The sequence below is a fragment of the Neodiprion lecontei genome, chromosome 5, assembly GCF_021901455.1.
Source record: "Neodiprion lecontei isolate iyNeoLeco1 chromosome 5, iyNeoLeco1.1, whole genome shotgun sequence".
In the NCBI taxonomy this organism is placed as follows: Eukaryota; Metazoa; Arthropoda; class Insecta; order Hymenoptera; family Diprionidae; genus Neodiprion; species Neodiprion lecontei.
Genome location: NC_060264.1, coordinates 30,268,231 through 30,285,461, shown reverse-complemented (window position 1 = coordinate 30,285,461; position 17,231 = coordinate 30,268,231). Strand labels below are relative to the sequence as shown.

Genomic DNA, 17,231 nt, shown 5'->3' with positions numbered 1-17,231 from the left:
CAAGTTCGAATGAATGTCGGTGGCACGCCTTGTCGATTAGCTATGCTGCTCTCCGGTCATATTTTCAACATGCAATTATATCAAACTATCAACAAGTCCGAATATAATACGCGAATCAAACACACCGATTTACCGAATGACGACCAAGTTCGACGAAGTTCCGCGATCTTCTAACCAGCGATCGTCAAGTGTTGGCTGTTGCAGTGACGCGAGCGCCGCCCTCGGCGACGTTCGGAAGCTTGAAATACTCTAAACAGTTTCTAAGAACTCCACCAGGTAGTTGAGGCTAGCTGAAGCCTGTGCTCAAGTGCAAATGCGGCCCTGCCTCCTGGGTCAAAAATATAATATTTTTACAACCATGGATAGTAAATAATGTCAGGTGATAATACACGTTCCCACATCGCTTATTTACCTTAGGTATATTTTATGTTGCTTAAAATTAACAATGTTTCCTTGATCCGCGAACGGGGGTCATCATATTCGTCATCGCATGCATAATTGACACCCTTAAATAGGTAACAATCAATTATTCTTTACTTCAATTCAATTTTCGCTAATGAAAGTGTCAGACGACAATATATTATCGCATACCTGATTATATATCTATTATCATGTCATAGACGCAGAATTATTGACTGTCTTATTATTTAATTTTCAAATTTACATTCTCCTTCTCTGACTCCGTTCATCTATACACCTTTGCCTGTAATGGAAAAATTTTATTTATTTTTCTGCTGTCAGAGCCGTTAGCTAATCGAGCCAACTGCTAGTTGCTCTCCAAGTACTGGACTAATAATTGTGCCTTGAAATCGTATTTTAGGGCATTCAAAAATGACTGATAAAATTCAGTCAGGTCAGCCTCAGCCCATCGTCAAGATAGGCCACTACACTCTCGGGCCAACTCTGGGCGTGGGAACATTTGGGAAAGTTAAAAGTTTGTTTTCAAATTGCCTTTGTTTCCTATTTTAAAACCCTTGTTACTTCGATTACTTTGCTTTGCTTACAAGAGTAAGCTGAATCTTTTTCTGATTTGTATTTTAGTCGGAGAACATGCGCTGACCAAGCTCAAGGTCGCTGTGAAGATCCTGAACCGTCAAAAAATAAAAAGTCTCGATGTCGTTGGGAAGATACGAAGAGAGATTCAAAATCTCAAACTGTTTCGACATCCCCACATTATTAAACTGCAAGTTTCATGCTGCATGATATTTTAATATAAATATACTTGCTTTTATTTTACTTGATACATGTTAATCTTAGCAATAGAGCTGTTTAAAACAATGAACTAATTTCTACTGAGCTTCTTTTGGTGTTCATGCACAAAATTACAGCGATTCCTGTGCTAGGTAATTTTAAAAGTTGCCTTTGATTATTGCCAGCTTATTATGACGACTTATAATGACTGGTAGTTTTTCAGATGATAAAAACTTTCCAGTTAATCTTCTATCTTTGTTAATCCTATTTTTTCTTTAAATTTGAATGCAGTTTCAATTTTTCAATACAGATATCAAGTAATAAGCACGCCAACGGATATCTTCATGATCATGGAATATGTATCTGGAGGAGAATTGTTCGATTATATAGTCAAGCATGGAAAGCTCAAGGAGCACGAAGCCCGAAGGTTTTTTCAGCAAATTATATCTGGTGTGGATTACTGCCACCGACACATGATTGTTCACCGTGATTTGAAGCCTGAAAATTTACTGCTAGATCATAATCTCCATGTTAAGATAGCAGATTTTGGTAAGAAATAACCATAGCTAACAATTTCCGTTGATAAAATTTGTAATACAACTAAAATTAACCGATGAAGAACTGTTGATTATAGAAGAAAAAATGATTCAATTTTCTTTTACTGCTTAAACTTTAGGCCTATCCAATATGATGACCGATGGAGAATTTTTAAGAACATCTTGTGGCTCTCCGAATTATGCGGCACCTGAAGTTATCTCAGGAAAATTATACGCAGGTCCGGAAGTCGATATTTGGTCCTGCGGAGTTATTCTTTATGCACTGCTTTGCGGCACATTACCTTTTGACGACGAGCATGTGCCAACTTTGTTTAGAAAAATTAAAAGTAAGTTGTACGACGTAAGATTAATATTTTTATTGATTTTGCAACTTAAAGTTCAATTCATTCATCGAATCACACATGGATAGAGTTTTTGACGATTTATTGTTCCCATTTTCAGCTGGCATTTTTCCTATTCCGGAATATTTGAACAAATCTGTGGTCAGTCTGTTATGTCATATGCTGCAAGTTGACCCGATGAAAAGGGCTACCATAGAAGATATAAAGTAAGTTATTCAAATTCAATACATTTTTTCAAATACCTCCGTGTCACAGGTCATCCCTTATTTTGATACCAGTAGATTCTCAGCATAATACATTATTTTATATGCATCATTTGTTATTGAAAAAAAAAAAATCTTAATGTTCAATTACCAATTTCATTTTTGTCATAATTATTTCTATGATATAATGATTGAAATGGGTTTTATTTTTTTTTACCTTTCTCTACGAAACAGAAAGCACGAGTGGTTCCAGAAAGAGTTGCCCACTTATCTATTTCCTTCACCTGTCGAGCAAGACTCTTCCGTGATCGATACAGGGGCTGTTAGTGAGGTTTGCGAAAAGTTCAACGTCAAGGATAGTGAAGTACATTCTGCGTTACTGAGCTGCGACCCTCACGATCAATTGGCAATTGCTTATCATCTAATAATTGATAATAAAAGGATTGCCGATGAGGCTGCGAAAGCGGAATACAAGGACTTTTACGTCGCCTCCAGTCCTCCACCAGTTGCCTTTAGTCCGAGCGAATCAAATAACAGTCCATTACGTCCTCATCCGGAGAGAATCGCTCGTTAGTATAAACCACCTGCTTTTCGAATCAAAGACAATTGAGCCTCTAATTTTGAAAAAAAAAAAATTAGATTATCTATGTGTAACAGAGTTGAGAGGGTTTCAGATTTATTCCAAACGTCAAGAATTCAGATGTATTGTATACAGAGGTTTCGTACTTTTGAATTCCTTGACAGTTGATTGACGTTTTTCAGCATTGCGCGAAACCAAAAACTCTCAAGGTGGAGCATCAGCGCAGACTCAAAGTGGAGCAAGTGGTGCGAGCCGCGGAACACCTGTGAAGCGATCCAAGTGGCATCTTGGTATTAGGTCCCAGTCAAAGCCTAACGATATTATGAATGAAGTGTATCGCGCTATGGCAGCTCTCAATTTTGTGAGTGAAATATCGAATTGCAAAGAGTCATGCGTCAACTTGCTAGTTTCAACTCTTTTAACGTGCCTATGTTTAATACAGGAATGGAAAATTATCAATGCGTACAGTGTCCGAGTTAGACACAAGAACAAAGTGACTAATAAATACAGCAAAATGTCTTTGCAACTCTATCAAGTAGATTACAAAAATTACTTGCTTGATTTTAAATCGAGATCAAGCGAGGACACAGAAAGCGTTAATGAAGGTTTGTTACCGACAATTTCAATAACTTATTTGCAAAATACGAAGAGTTTGATCCGCAATTTATAGCTACGTCTTTTGTTATTAATTTTACAGATTCTATGAATACCCAGTCGCAACTAACGGGTCACCACACAATGGAATTCTTCGAAATGTGCGCAGCGTTAATAACGCAATTAGCTCGTTAAACTTTCAAGAACGAAAAATAAACTTATCTAAAGTACAAGATGAAAGCCATTGATCCTTTTTCGCGGAAAAGGTCAAGCGAAAATGGAGAGGATATAAAAGGGGAAACTTGAATGAACAAAAAAGAAGATGATTAAATTACCAATGTTTAAAATTGAACGCAAGTCAAATTTTTAACGATCGATGTTCAAAGAATGAATTGTACAAAACAAAAAATGAGGATCCGATTATTTATATTGTATGTATTAGCCGAAATTAAATTGATACCTAAATGGGGAATTTGGCGGTATTTAGCAGTCAGTTCTGTAAAAGAAAAAAATCTTTATTTTAATAACTAGGAATTTAGAGCTACTGTGTAGTGTGTATTTATATGTATATTATTTGTAAGCGGTAAAAAATATATATAACGTAACAATTCAATTGTTCGAAATGCATTAAATTTGTAGATTTTTCTCCTGAGTAGGTGTTCTTGGCTAAAAATGACTGTTACTTTTTATTTTAAAATCATGTTTTTTTATTTTATTATAAATTAATAATACAATTACTTAATTAGCTACCTACCGCGGTTTCTTTTTTTTTTTTTTTATTCTACTCATACATAATTCTCTATGTTATTTATCTACTTTTCATCCTAAGCATTTTATTTTATTTATCGAATAACCAGCTCAAAAAAGAGTGTTCTGCTCCGTATACTATTATCAACCAAAATAACTAACGAAACCTGAATATACATAGGTAGGTATGTGCGCATGTTACAAAAATATACAAATATCACTTTTATTATAAACATTTCCCAGTCATAGTGATCATGTTCGGTTCTCCACACATTTAAACGCGCTGAAGGAATTTTTAATCATACCAAGCGAACAGCGATAGATAAAAGTATGTGGCATACTTTTACTCTAATAACATACAGATTATGCGTGTCCTTTATACATACCTGAAACGCAATTTTTACTTTTATTCGTCTCTTCTTTTGGTCAGGATTTTTGTAGGATTGTAATTTTGTTCCTTTCCTTAGTGTTTGCATGTGATGTTAAGAAATGTATATTTTTTTCTTTAAATTTCACGGCTTGCAGACATTTTGGTTTCAGGTATTCATCATCTATGGACATATTGCGCATTTATAAATCGGTCTAGTTTATTATTGCGTGACGGCATCGTAGATCGAATAATCTTATAACGTTTAAACATTTAATTAATATACATTACACGAATTTTTACCTATTATAAGTATGGTAAAACGTAATCTAAATATTATTTTATCAATTTGGTAAATACATGCCATATCATAATGTTATTATCATCTAAAATGGTGTTGTGACAATTCAAATTATAAATCTTAAGCACCAAACACGACGAATAGTATACACAATGGCACGGTCATACACTATTTTTAATCTATACAAAATATGGCCAGACTTTTTCTGTGATTCTGCCAATGCAGGTGAATCGAAAATGGGGAAAAAATAGTTAAATTTAAAAAAAAAAAAACAGAAAAAATCCACCCACAGTGCTGCCTATTTTACATTCCAAGTTACTGACAATATTCGTGTCATCAAAACATACATATGTTTCGATCAAAAGAAACTTCACATCTTATCAGACAATTCTTACGTCGTAAGCTGATCACATTATTAATGATAATTGTGTATAAATGAGATAAAAAACAATACATTTTTTCTGCGTGTATGTGCTTGATTATTTTGAATTATCGGACAATATACGTCCTTTGGTAAATAGATTTATTGCAAATGTGATTAGATTTTAGTGTTTTTTTTTTCAAGACTATACATATATTTGTGTATGTATATTATATATATATACATATATATATATAATTATTTTTTTTATATATGTACGAAAAATATGTGGCAATAGAATCATTCAGCTATTAGATATTTCCTTTCCCGTTATTTCAACCACAGTACTTTTATTCAATTCTTTCCTTATATTCTTATTTCTGATTAATACTGCACGTACTAACTGGAAGATTTTTGTGTTATCGCCTGTACAAGTTGTTGAAGAGTGAAAATACCAGCTTCGGATATTATGAATAGAAAATACATTTCATCAACTTGTGCGTTGTAACGAACGAATGTAAGGAAGAATTTAGAGGTGTCAAAAATAGCAAAATGAAATGAAATCTTGCTTTGTCTTTCCTCTGGTTCGTATTATTTTTATGAAGGTGTTTTGGTCATTAGAATGCAGATCTTCGTGAAGAAAAGAAGTTAAGGTTTGGTATTCAGACTTTTCAAGTGAACGTTCTACAACCCTGACTTGATGTATTAGTGGCACGATTTATGGCTAACAAAAGACTGTCTATACTAATGCATGGGATATTTTGCATATAACTATACAATCACTTGTTGATTAAAGCAGAATAAAAAAATTAGTCGAACCCCAAATTAAATGCCATTTATTTAAAAATGTCGGATTGCGTAGAGCATTTGGTCTTTCTAACTTCAACTATCTACATATTAATTTTACATAAGTATATTATGTTTGTACAATATTTTTCAGCAAAATAGGTTTAAATTGGAAGTTTCGTTGATTTAAAAAAAAAATTGACAACAATTTCTGATACTGCTGAATGTGGTAGATTTTTGTGATTTTAAAAATGTACTTCACCTTGTATTCCAATTACTGATACATTCGGAGCAATTTCATAGTCGTTGTCGAGTGTCCAGCAGAACTGTTCTCTTTCATAAAATCAAGTACTAATTGGAATTATCAAGAACCACCTAATTTTAAAAAAATTCACGAATACTGATATGCAATTCATATAAATTGAAATAGAATATATACGAAACTGCAAAATTGGAATGGACGAATAGAAATGATTGATTAAATTTTTTGTTTGCTTTTCTAATATTATGTATTAAATGACTCAAATATTTTTCCTGCATTAATATAAACAGCAATGAATGACGATGGTGATGATAGAGGGGGGGGGGGGAGTGCTTACGACGCAGCCTTCTAAATTGATTACACATTTGCTGCACCTCGGTTTCACATCTCTTGATTACCGTCGCCATTTTCACTGTCGACGAATTCGACATGCGTGAAAGGAAAGTGTCCAGTCTTGCCATGCAATTCACCCTCCCATTGACCATTGATATTTGTTTTAGTAACTTTAATCATGTCACCAACCTCAAGCTTGAGTGCCGTTTTATCATAAGCATTTGGTACTCTGGCTTGTTTAACCTTAGCAAAGGCAGGCAGAGTTCTCTGAATGTTAGATCGCCTTGGTATACCGGTTTGTCCGGTCTCTTGAAGAAGTAACTGGGATTGTGTCTGTTGCTGTTGCTGAAGTAAATTCGAATTCGAACTACAGCTACCCCCAGAATCAGGCCGTGAACTATTCTCCAACAATGTCATACTGTCCTCCTCGTATTTCTGGATGTATGGAACTGGAACAGATCCTGTTTGACCCACACTGTTCCTGGCTGTCCACCACTGCTCCTCATCCTTCGATATTACCGTCAGAATTTCACCTTTAAAGTAATTCAATGGAAATCTTAGTCGTCATTCAACTTGTTTTTTTTTGTTTCTGTCTGTTTTTTCCCTATCCAATGTAACAGAATTCCATTTTTGTCCATTTGCCTACATTGAACCATTGTTGAATATCTTGGATACTGTGATTCATAAGCAGTAGTAAGAAGGAGTGTACGAGTCATTACATTTTTTTGCCCTCTTTGCATTCATATAATTCAACTATAGTCATAATTACACAACATTACCGCTTTCCAAAGTTCACGATTTCATTCAACGAGTTGTGCGATTGTCTGTTTCTAATCACGCCGATTTTATGTCTATAAATATTTAATAAAAGAGAAAATTTTGAGAGCTTGTAAAAGTTTTTTAAGGTTGAACCCCTAAATTACGATGCTTTACAGGTTATTTGTGACATTGATTTTACTGTCAGTGAAAAGTAATTTAGTGATTTTATAGTAATTTTAATGATATTTGATAATTATAATGATATATGAGAAATCTAATGAACGTAAGTTATACAGTAAGAGACAGGAAACAAAATTACCTTTTCTAAATGGTAAGTCATCGGAATCACTGCCTTCAAAGTCATACTTGGCAATAACTTTTTGAATCCTCCTAGACGCAGGCCTGATAAGTGACGTTGTATCCAGATAATGTAGTTTATAAAAAGCCAGAAGGTTTGGTATGTCAGGGAACATTTGATCGCCAATCCTATACCGTATCTGATCTCCTTGTTGTATTTTGTTTATAATATAATGACTAACTTTACTATCCTCCCTAACGCATAGGACAAAATCTCCATGGATAGTCGTACTGTCTCGCACCAAAAATACACCACTTTCTTTTTCACTCATCAATAGATCCGTCGCATCCTGCCTTGACATAGTACCAAAATACCAGCTAAAAAAAGAAAACGTATTCAGTTAACATTACAATTATTTATACCAGAAAAAGACTGGAAATTAAGAACGTGAGAAAAATGACGAGGTTTAAGTCTGCAGCGTTAATGTAACAATGCATTTTTAGAAAAACTTGTTATTTCGCAATTCCAGGAATATTATCTGACACTCATTGGTAGTTTCAAATTCATGTCAAATTCAAACTCCGATAGAGCGAATCATAATAATCATATTTGGCAAAATCAATTCCATTAGTCATACTCAGGAAACAAAATATTAATATTTTAATCTCGTGAAAAGTAACGAGCGGAAAAAAAATTGACAAAGTTAAAGAAAAAACAACGATAGAATAATTACGAAGAAGAACGTGATTCATTACTTTACGTCAATTTCATTTGTTCCTCTCCAGCTTCATTGTTAAAAAAATATCAAAGAAATTAATAAAAATTATGGCAAAGAGAAACGAAGAATTCCGTAACTATGTTAAGCACATGATATGAGCTGATTGCGTGTTGGAGATAGAAGTAAAAAAATAATTGTATTTGGTAAATGGATGTACGTGTGTGCATGCCGAATAGATCTGGGCATTAAATTCTGACGGAACGTGTGTTGGAATCGAAATGCAACACAGAGGAATTCCGACGTACGATTACGAAGCAATGTCACGAGCGATTTGAGTCATGTATACACAATGTGCGATGCAAGTGACTTTGTAATTATATGTACCTGGATTTGTCATACTGGTCGAATGTAGCGGCCATCGTTGATTGCTCGAGTGAAAGGTTTTGTTTTAATTGAAGAGCCTTGAATCTTTTCCGCTGATTAGCCGATCAATTTGCAATAAACTCGCGGCGATAACAGATGTGGTCAGCCTGAAGTCGCATATCGAATAAAATCATCTGTTACGCTCTTGTTAATGCTATACGTTTCAACGGCTACGATTCGACGCGTTACACGATTATGGGTACCGTTCTATTATTATTTTACTCCTACGGCACAAAACAAGTGCAACTCGCCGTGCGGAGTCTGCACAAGTGTCTCTTCACAAGTGACGATGATTGTACTTTCTTACGTCAATTTTTTTGCTCAAAAATTTCTGGTCGCACGTCTTGGTCGATGCTTGTTCGGCGTCTTTTTTCTCTCTCCGGATATTCAACACAAAGATGATGCACGTATAATGCGTAACAAGGAATCACGATGTATACGCTATTTATTGACACTTGATTACAACAAAGTAAGAAACTAAATAACCACCCAAGTTAGTCACTCGCCGCAAGAATTAAGACTGGGGCAATGCCTGTTAACGTCCCGTACTTATTAACTTTGCACAAACACAACACATTCTCGTCTCCCTCCCTGCCGAAGACATACTATTTTCAGGATGTCCTCGATAACGGAATAGTTGTTTTATTGTCATCTATATACTACGTATAAGAGGTTTTCATTACTTCGCTACGTACACCGAATAATACATCCTCTGTTCCTGATAATTAGACACATTTCTTGTCGCAGTAGAGATACGCGACGACTTGTACAACCACGGGCTTTTGTACAATAAAATACATCACGGTGTAGGAAGATAAACCTAGACCACTAGCTCACCGAGTGAATCAGTACCGAAGATGCGTTCATAAAGCCAACTTTTGTTCCGCATCTGCCGATCATGGTCAGCTTGGGTGCTTTCCACTTACTGACTCAAATCGACTTGTCTCGCCATTTCTGGTGTAACCGGCCAATCTGGGCAAAGGAATACACCAGAAATAGCGACACAAGTCGACTTGAATCAGTAAATGGAAAGCACGCCTTCTGAGTCCATGAATTGAATCAGAATTTTAGAACGCAGCGTGAGAACTGAGAAGTAAAATCATCTGAAATGAAGACGCTAAATAGTTATGATGACGTCAATGTTGTACTATTCTTGCGTTTATGTGGTTTGCATTTTGAATTGACAAGAGCGCCGCTTTCTCGTGGATCCAACCGATAACATCGCGATATTTGTAGAAGCTCTGTATTATGCGAGTTGGTGCGAGTCAATCGGAAACCCCAAGAACGGCGATACAGTTCGGTGGTTTTGAATCGCGGTAAAGTGTACGATGACCTTTTTTGCTAAATAATCCCAAAGATTATGAGTAACGAAAGAAGAAAACGGAAAAACTCGGATCGCGATGCGTATCCGAGTAAGGTTGCCAGACGTTCAGTTTCTCAAGCTAATTCGTCGACAGATGAAGATATCACGGTATGTGCGATTTCTTATTCTTCGCAAAATAACCTCTTATCGTTTAATTTTTTTTCTGTGGTAATATTCGAGTTTCTGTTTTCGCCTGTTGATCTATGTCGTAATTATTTAGTGGGATTCAATTTCTATAGAAATATGTTTAATTAGCTGTTGCTAAAATTCGCAGTAGAAATTGATCAAATAAAATTTTTACAGGAGACTACTGGAAAAATAAAGCGGATATTTGTGAGAAATTTTATGTGCCACGATGCATTAGAAATATACCTTAACAAGAATGTAAATTTCATCGTTGGGCGCAATGGCAGTGGTAAGAGTGCTCTTCTAACAGCATTGGTTGTAGGACTTGGCGCCAAAGCAAATACAACAAGCAGAGGATCTTCTGTCAAAGGTATTTTAGAAGCATATTAATATTGCGTACGCAAGATGTTAAGAAAAATGCATCAATTCTGTCACGGTATTTTTAGATTTTGTCAAGAAAGGGAGGAACAGTGCGGTCATCGAAATCACCCTTTGCAATGAAGGACCCATGGCTTATAAACCGGAGATATATGGAGACAGTATCTTGGTTAGACGTACAATTGGATCTGCTCCCGGATATAAGATAAAAAACTCAAACGGTATTCTTATCATCTTTTTTTATACATGTTACACATAATTTTAGATGTGATCGAACTTTGTTCTTCAAAGAATTGGACGTACGCACCATTTGTGTTAATTAATTTGTGACAATTAAAAAATCAGGCGAAGTAGTATCGTCCAAGAAGGATGAGCTGGAACGTATCATAGCAGAGATGAGTATTCAAGTGGATAACCCTATTTCGATCTTGAATCAAGACGTCTCGAGGACATTTCTTGTCACTGCTGGACCCAAAGAAAAATATCAGTTATTTATGAAGGCCACCAATTTGGAGAAAATTGGAAACAATTATAAAAATGCCCAAATAGCAAGTGAAGAGACCAGACAGCGGTTAATTGAAAGCATAGAGGTACTTGTAAATTTTCGTCAGTTCCTTTGGATTTGTTAAATTGCAAATTGGCGTAATAATTTATGAAACCTTTACAATTTATTCCAGCATCTAAGTGCCACGAAAAAAGAAATCGATAAACTCGAAAAAACTGTTCAACAGTTGGAGTCTATAGAAGGAGATCGTGCTCAACGTGAAGCTTTAAACAGTGAACTACACTGGGCACTTGTTAGTACTCGATATTTCTAATGGCACAATTCATATAATTCTGATTCCATTTCATCACAGTCAATTGTCTATCAAAACTCTGCAAATGTACTTGCCAAAAATAATCGAGTTTTTTGTACCCAACAATTTGATTCGAGGTTTTTTATTTCTTTCAAAATTAGGCAATCGCAGAAGAATGTAAACTTAGCCAGATTCAAACGCGGCTAGAAGAGCAACAGAACAATGTGGAGAATCATCAAGAAGAAATAAAGACAAAAGAAATCAAAGAGAAAAGGATAAAAGCAAAAATCAAGTGAGTTACTCAATAGATTAATTGTTCTTCTTGTTCCTTTCTATTCGCTTCTATCTTTGCGTGTTTGTTCGATTGTATTGGAAATGCAAAATTAATATCAATATATTTATTCCAATTATCTTCAGCGAATTCAAAGAGAAAATCCAGGAAATTAAAAATGAGGCTGCAGGCAGCTCAGAAGCATATGCAACAGCAAAACAAGAACTAGTATCTAAGAAAGAAGCTTATTCTGTAAAGCACAAGGAATTGGTATTGGCACAGAGTAAGATAAAACGGATGCAACAGGACATTAACGTTTTACGTACGGAGATACAGCGGCAGGAGGCGTAAGAATTTTATTTTACATACCTATATACAACAGTGTTCCTATACTTGAAAATAATTGAAAAGTTACCGAAAATTGATCTAAAGCGAAAACAAAAAACGTCTTACTGACGTAAATTTTTCCACATGATATTTCTGTATATTCCTTGGGAGTGATCACGTATTCAAATTTGGAAAAAAAGTTATGCTTAGTTTTTTTAAGTATCCATAAAAACAAGCTAATGCAACGTAAGTATTTTTCCGTAGTGATAGCAATCAAGTTGAAAATGAGAAACGCCGAATTAGGGAAGAATTGTCCAAACTGGAAGAACAATTGAATGAAATTGACGCAATGTTGCTTACTAAACAGACAGATCAAATACATCGTAATAATAATTACAATCACCTGATTCAGGAAGAGCGTGCGTTGAAACAACAGATTGACCACAATGACACGATAATTAGTAAGTGGTGGCACTTTATTCAATATCTTGTCCTTGTAAGTTTATTCTTACTTTATTGCTTCAGCAATATTAAATTCCACTATTTTGGAAAAACTTGTGTAAAATAGTCTGTTATTTCAATTTTTTTTCCAGAAAAAATCAAACGACAGTTGAACGATTTGAAGCAGGAATCTGATAACGCTGTGACAATTTTCGGTCATAATATGCCACGCCTTTTGCGCCGTATCAAAGAAGAATATGACAGAGGAAGGTTTAAACAAATGCCGCGTGGTCCGTTGGGTAATTATATACTGTCTTAAAAATATGTTCCAAATATGTCATTGGTTATATTGATACATGTACAATGGTTAGTGTTTTAAGAATTGAATTTTTTTTTGCCAATCAAGTCAAGAAAGTGTTGGAGAATTTTACCAGTTTCCCCTTATTTTAAAATACCTTGAAGCAATTTTATTTTCTGTTTCAAATAATGATAGCATTTCAAGTAAATGCTAACTACTTATGATATTGCAGGAGCTCATATAAAAGTTAATGATCAAACATGGGCAGCAGCCATCGAAAATTTTCTTGGCTTTGGAACTTTACGTTCTTTCTGCGCAGATAACATGCAGGATGCCAAGTTTTTGGGTCAGATAATGAAAGAAATCTTCGGGAATGAACATAATCCACAAATTTCCGTCAGTAAATTTTTTCACAAGGTGTGTACACATTTTTTCTAGTTACTTTTTTCAGATAAAATTAGGGCATTTCGAGAGTGGATTTTTAAAAAATCATAACCCTGGTGAATCTCTTTACAGATGCATGATGTCAGTCAGCATTGCACACGCGCGCCTGGATTCAAAAATCTATTGGAAATGATGGAGATATCAGATCCTATTGTTGCTAACTGTTTAATAGATCAACGAGAAGTTGAGTGTATTTTATTGATACCCACCAGCCAAAAAGCCAGTGAAATGTTATCCGACAGACGTAAAGTACCTCGAAATTGTAAGAGGGCCATAACGCTGCAGGGTGATGAGTTCTTTCCTGATCCAAATTACAAAAGCTATGGTGGACGACATGGAATGAGAGCAAAATGTTTACAAGTGTCGACAAAAGAAGCTATTCAGTAAGTAATCTCGATTTTAATATCTGTATTGATTCAGTCACTATTTAAATAGTTTTTAAATTGGAATTACACATCGTCAGTAATTTTTCTCTCTCTACAGAGCCTTCGAAGAAGAACTAGTCCTTGCTCAAGAACAGAGAGCGACAATACTTGACGAGCACAAACAGATCCAGAGGAATGTACACCAAGCTAAAACGGATCTGAATCAAGTTAACAGCAACATTTCCAGACTTCGCTCAAACCAATCTAAAATAAAAACTAAGATCAACGAGCTTCGCGACAAGTCCGAAATTGACGAATCTAATTCTATCGCTGTATTTGTGAGTATATGTTTAAGATATTTGCACAATTCACTAGCAAAAGTACCAATATAAAGTGGTCAGTCTTTTCTTGAGGCCATCGTTGTACTTTTCAAAGTACAAAGTCGCCACATGTATTGACTAAGTCGTTTTTTCAGACGACGGAAATGAATGAGTTGATACAAATAGTAGAAAAGGATTCGAAAATAGTCGTGCAACTGAAGAAGGAAACGGTTGGATTACAAAAAGAAGTTGAATCATCTGAGACGGAAGTAAAGAGGTGTAGGGATCTCATGTATTGCCTTGATATGAAACTTGAACCAATTCAGGTAATATTTTTGCTATAAATGTGGGTTGAGCGTACGCAATAATATATCAATCAGTTTTCGAATAAGTATTCAATAAGCAAAAATCAGCTACTTGATTAACAGTAATTTTGTGTTACAGAAATTGATAAGGGAACAGGAGAACGAGTTAGGATTGTTGAGTATGAATTCACAGTATGGAGAGCGAAGGTTGTTAGAAGCTCAGCAAGCTCTACAAAAACTTAACGCTGATCTTGAAATACAGCAGCGTGTCACTGGCAAAGCAGTAGCAGGAGCAGCCAAACTTTCTACTAGAATTAACACACAAAGGTAATTAAAGGTTTATTTTCGCAAAACGAGACTATTATTATTAATATCCGAAAATGGTTTACCATTAATTGTAGAATAACCACTTCCAGCAGGTTGCAATCAAATTTTTAAACAATATGACCAATCATATGCAATACATTTGTCAAATATGTAGAACCAGGTCAAACAAAACTTGAAAATTATTTCGATGCTGAGTCTTCGGTAATTTTACCTCCGCTTTGACACCTATTTCTGCCTGTAGATCTGCAAAGACAATCAAAGAGAAGCTAGAAGAATTAAGGGTAACTATTGAAACTGCAGAGAGGCAGTTTGGCGCTCTAGACCAGATTACTGCTGACTTGGAAGAAAAAAAGAAAAAGTATGAAGAGGTATCAGAATTTGCTTCTGCCTTGAAAATCAGTAACGATGTAAGTCATCTCTCGTTTTTGACAAGTTTTCCTGAGATTATTTGTCAGTCTGTTAAAATTGTGTGTTCAATCAACAGGAACACTTGCAACGATTAGAGGGACGAAGACGCATATATCAGCAAATGAAAAAAGAGATTGGCACTAAAGTACGCCAGTCGTTCCAAAGCATCCTAGCTGTAAGACAATATAAGGTATAGACTTTTTTTCCGTTGCATGTACCCACTGCTTAAGTCGACGTACTTCTTAATAACTATAATTGTTTACACAGGGTAGTCTTACAATAGACCATCAAAACAGACTGTTGTCACTTGAAGTCAACCCGGCAGGCAGCGCTAAGAGGATAACCAATGATGCTAGATCACTATCGGGAGGTGAACGTTCATATTCGACTGTAGCATTCATCTTGGCCTTGTGGGAGTGCGTTAAACTGCCATTTTACTTTCTTGATGAGTTCGATGTGTTCATGGTAAGAAAATGATTAATTCTATTCAAAAAATTGCTAATTAGTAAATTTGATAAATTGTTGTATAAATAATTTATAGGACACAGTCAATCGACGGACTATTATGGACATTCTGCTAGATCATACGAGAAACCATCCAGCACACCAGTTTGCGTTTCTAACTCCGCTAGACACTTCAAGTATATTAGCTGAGGATTTTGTAACCATTCATCAGTGAGTAGAATTATAATCACGAGGAAGCTGTCGGTAATATTTAGTGTTATCTTGATTGAACATAGGTTACAAACCCTTATTTTTGTTCAGGTTAGCAGCCCCCGAAAGGGCTGTAAATGGTGAAAATTGAGCAACTGCGACGGAAAAGGAGGAAAAATGAAAAAAAAAAAAAATGGAGGAACAAAGAGATGTCATAAATCTCGCCATGGGTCAGAGCATTGAATGGTTGGCTATACTATGTGTTAAATTTATAGAGTATTTATTATAGCAAGCGATGAAAAAGTTTGATTGAAGTATGTTGACCAGGATTTTTTTTCACCAAATCTTCTCAAAACAACAATCGAACGACTTCGTCTCATACAGCACTATGTATACGTAATAACATTTTTTTTTTGTTTGCTTTTTAATGTAACGAAAAAAAGATGATACAGACATTCTCTGCAAATTCTGATAATATATTTACAATTCGGTAAGCCGTATATGGTCCGAAATGGGAATTTTTTTTTTTTCAATTTTCCACTACAGGTATAGTAATGTCGAGAAACGAGAAACAATATTTTTAGATTTAAGCAAACAACCAAATGCATGATGTATTTTATTCCAATTTGGATCATTATCATATTAAATGAGAGAATGCAAAAAAAATTGTATAAAATACATCTCTAGAAGTATAAGAAACAGAGTCTTTCTGTTATGCTACATTTCACCGCGTACCAATGATCTTATTGCTAAAATAACTGATCTGTTCCTGAGGTGTTTTTTTTTGTTTTTTTTTTCCGAGGATCATGTTTCCTTGATCTTATCCAAAATTTTCACTATTAGTTACTTGGTATCTCAGATTAGTGAAAAAGAAAAACGAGAAAATTCTTGTTCTTACCTGATAAGTGTTGTCCAATCTTCCCTGTTGCGTTGAATGTGGTGCTTTTTCTTTTACTGTTTACTCGTGGTAATACCATAAAAATTAGAAATGAATACGTAGAATACTGACGTCTCGCATATGCATGAAAAAAAAAGCAGACAAGCTAAAAACCAGTTTTCTGTCCTCTGATTTTCATTAGGACATATGCTCAATACTTTTTATTTTCGGAACATGATAGCACACTTACGTCGCATACTTACTGCATAGTTTTGAATTGGTTTTATTTTATTCGTACTGATAAATTCAACTCTTTCATTTTTAGTATGTGTCCGTTTTGGACCTATGTTGATTTATCATTTTTTTATTTACTATTAATCATAGTAAATATTATAGCCAATGACAGAGAAAAAGAGAGAGGGTAAAAGAAGTGGAAAGTTGTAGTACTAATTGCGTGTGATAATACAATCTGGTATTAATGAGAAAGAAATATGCACGTGTATATATAATATACATATAATATATCTATTACATAGATATACATGTATAATTTACATATAAATATGTACAGTGAAAACCAACCATATTTTCCGACGATTTTACTATTTTTGTATTTTGCACAATAACATGAAATAAATAAATTTCAGAGTTATATATGTATATTATATGTTCGTATATAATGTACTATATGAACGTCCATCTAGATTTA

The 17,231-nt window shown here is 34.8% G+C and overlaps 3 protein-coding genes across 5 annotated transcripts; 2 read left to right on the top strand and 1 right to left on the bottom strand.

The window, feature by feature from the left end:
- The first annotated feature begins 274 nt into the window (after positions 1–274).
- LOC107221689 (5'-AMP-activated protein kinase catalytic subunit alpha-2) lies at positions 275–5,137 on the top strand. Of its 3 annotated transcripts, none has more exons than XM_015660770.2 (10): positions 275–379; positions 821–934; positions 1,042–1,183; positions 1,502–1,740; positions 1,868–2,074; positions 2,190–2,295; positions 2,527–2,861; positions 3,055–3,233; positions 3,315–3,477; positions 3,570–5,137. In XM_015660770.2, exons 1-10 carry the CDS (start codon positions 373–375, stop codon positions 3,659–3,661), a joined length of 1,584 nt encoding a protein of 527 aa, XP_015516256.1. In that variant the 5' UTR covers positions 275–372; the 3' UTR covers positions 3,662–5,137. The 3 variants fall into 3 exon arrangements, with proteins under 3 accessions (XP_015516256.1, XP_046595852.1, XP_046595851.1); XM_046739896.1 differs by having other exon boundaries at positions 286–417; XM_046739895.1 differs by having other exon boundaries at positions 302–515.
- On the bottom strand, positions 3,734–9,624 carry LOC107221686 (adapter molecule Crk). The gene is made up of 3 exons (XM_015660766.2): positions 8,783–9,624; positions 7,702–8,057; positions 3,734–7,156 (listed from the first exon to the last, which is right to left on the bottom strand). The coding sequence occupies exons 1-3, from the start codon at positions 8,815–8,817 to the stop codon at positions 6,672–6,674; spliced, it is 876 nt and encodes a 291-aa protein (XP_015516252.1). The 5' UTR covers positions 8,818–9,624; the 3' UTR covers positions 3,734–6,671.
- Positions 9,625–9,932: 308 nt separating this feature from the next.
- LOC107221670 (structural maintenance of chromosomes protein 6) lies at positions 9,933–15,843 on the top strand. Its single transcript, XM_015660740.2, has 19 exons — positions 9,933–10,292; positions 10,488–10,680; positions 10,757–10,909; positions 11,034–11,278; positions 11,366–11,485; positions 11,647–11,777; positions 11,903–12,103; positions 12,348–12,544; positions 12,677–12,823; positions 13,055–13,239; positions 13,339–13,649; positions 13,750–13,969; positions 14,107–14,277; positions 14,396–14,583; positions 14,825–14,990; positions 15,068–15,181; positions 15,259–15,456; positions 15,533–15,666; positions 15,757–15,843. Exons 1-19 carry the CDS (start codon positions 10,182–10,184, stop codon positions 15,794–15,796), a joined length of 3,225 nt encoding a protein of 1,074 aa, XP_015516226.1. The 5' UTR covers positions 9,933–10,181; the 3' UTR covers positions 15,797–15,843.
- Positions 15,844–17,231: the final 1,388 nt, after the last annotated feature.

Coding starts and splice junctions, on each gene's coding strand:
- LOC107221689 (XM_015660770.2), top strand. Junction 1,184..1,501: donor CATCCCCACATTATTAAACT/GCAAGTTTCATG, acceptor TTTTCAATACAG/ATATCAAGTAATAAGCACGC. Junction 2,075..2,189: donor TTTGTTTAGAAAAATTAAAA/GTAAGTTGTACG, acceptor TCCCATTTTCAG/CTGGCATTTTTCCTATTCCG.
- LOC107221686 (XM_015660766.2), bottom strand. CDS start 8,817: ATGGCCGCTACATTCGACCAGTATGACAAATCCAG. Junction 8,058..8,782: donor GACCAGTATGACAAATCCAG/GTACATATAATT, acceptor TTCTTTTTTTAG/CTGGTATTTTGGTACTATGT. Junction 7,157..7,701: donor TGACTTACCATTTAGAAAAG/GTAATTTTGTTT, acceptor ATTACTTTAAAG/GTGAAATTCTGACGGTAATA.
- LOC107221670 (XM_015660740.2), top strand. CDS start 10,182: ATGAGTAACGAAAGAAGAAAACGGAAAAACTCGGATCGCGATGCGTAT. Junction 11,486..11,646: donor GTGAACTACACTGGGCACTT/GTTAGTACTCGA, acceptor TTTCAAAATTAG/GCAATCGCAGAAGAATGTAA. Junction 11,778..11,902: donor AGGATAAAAGCAAAAATCAA/GTGAGTTACTCA, acceptor AATTATCTTCAG/CGAATTCAAAGAGAAAATCC.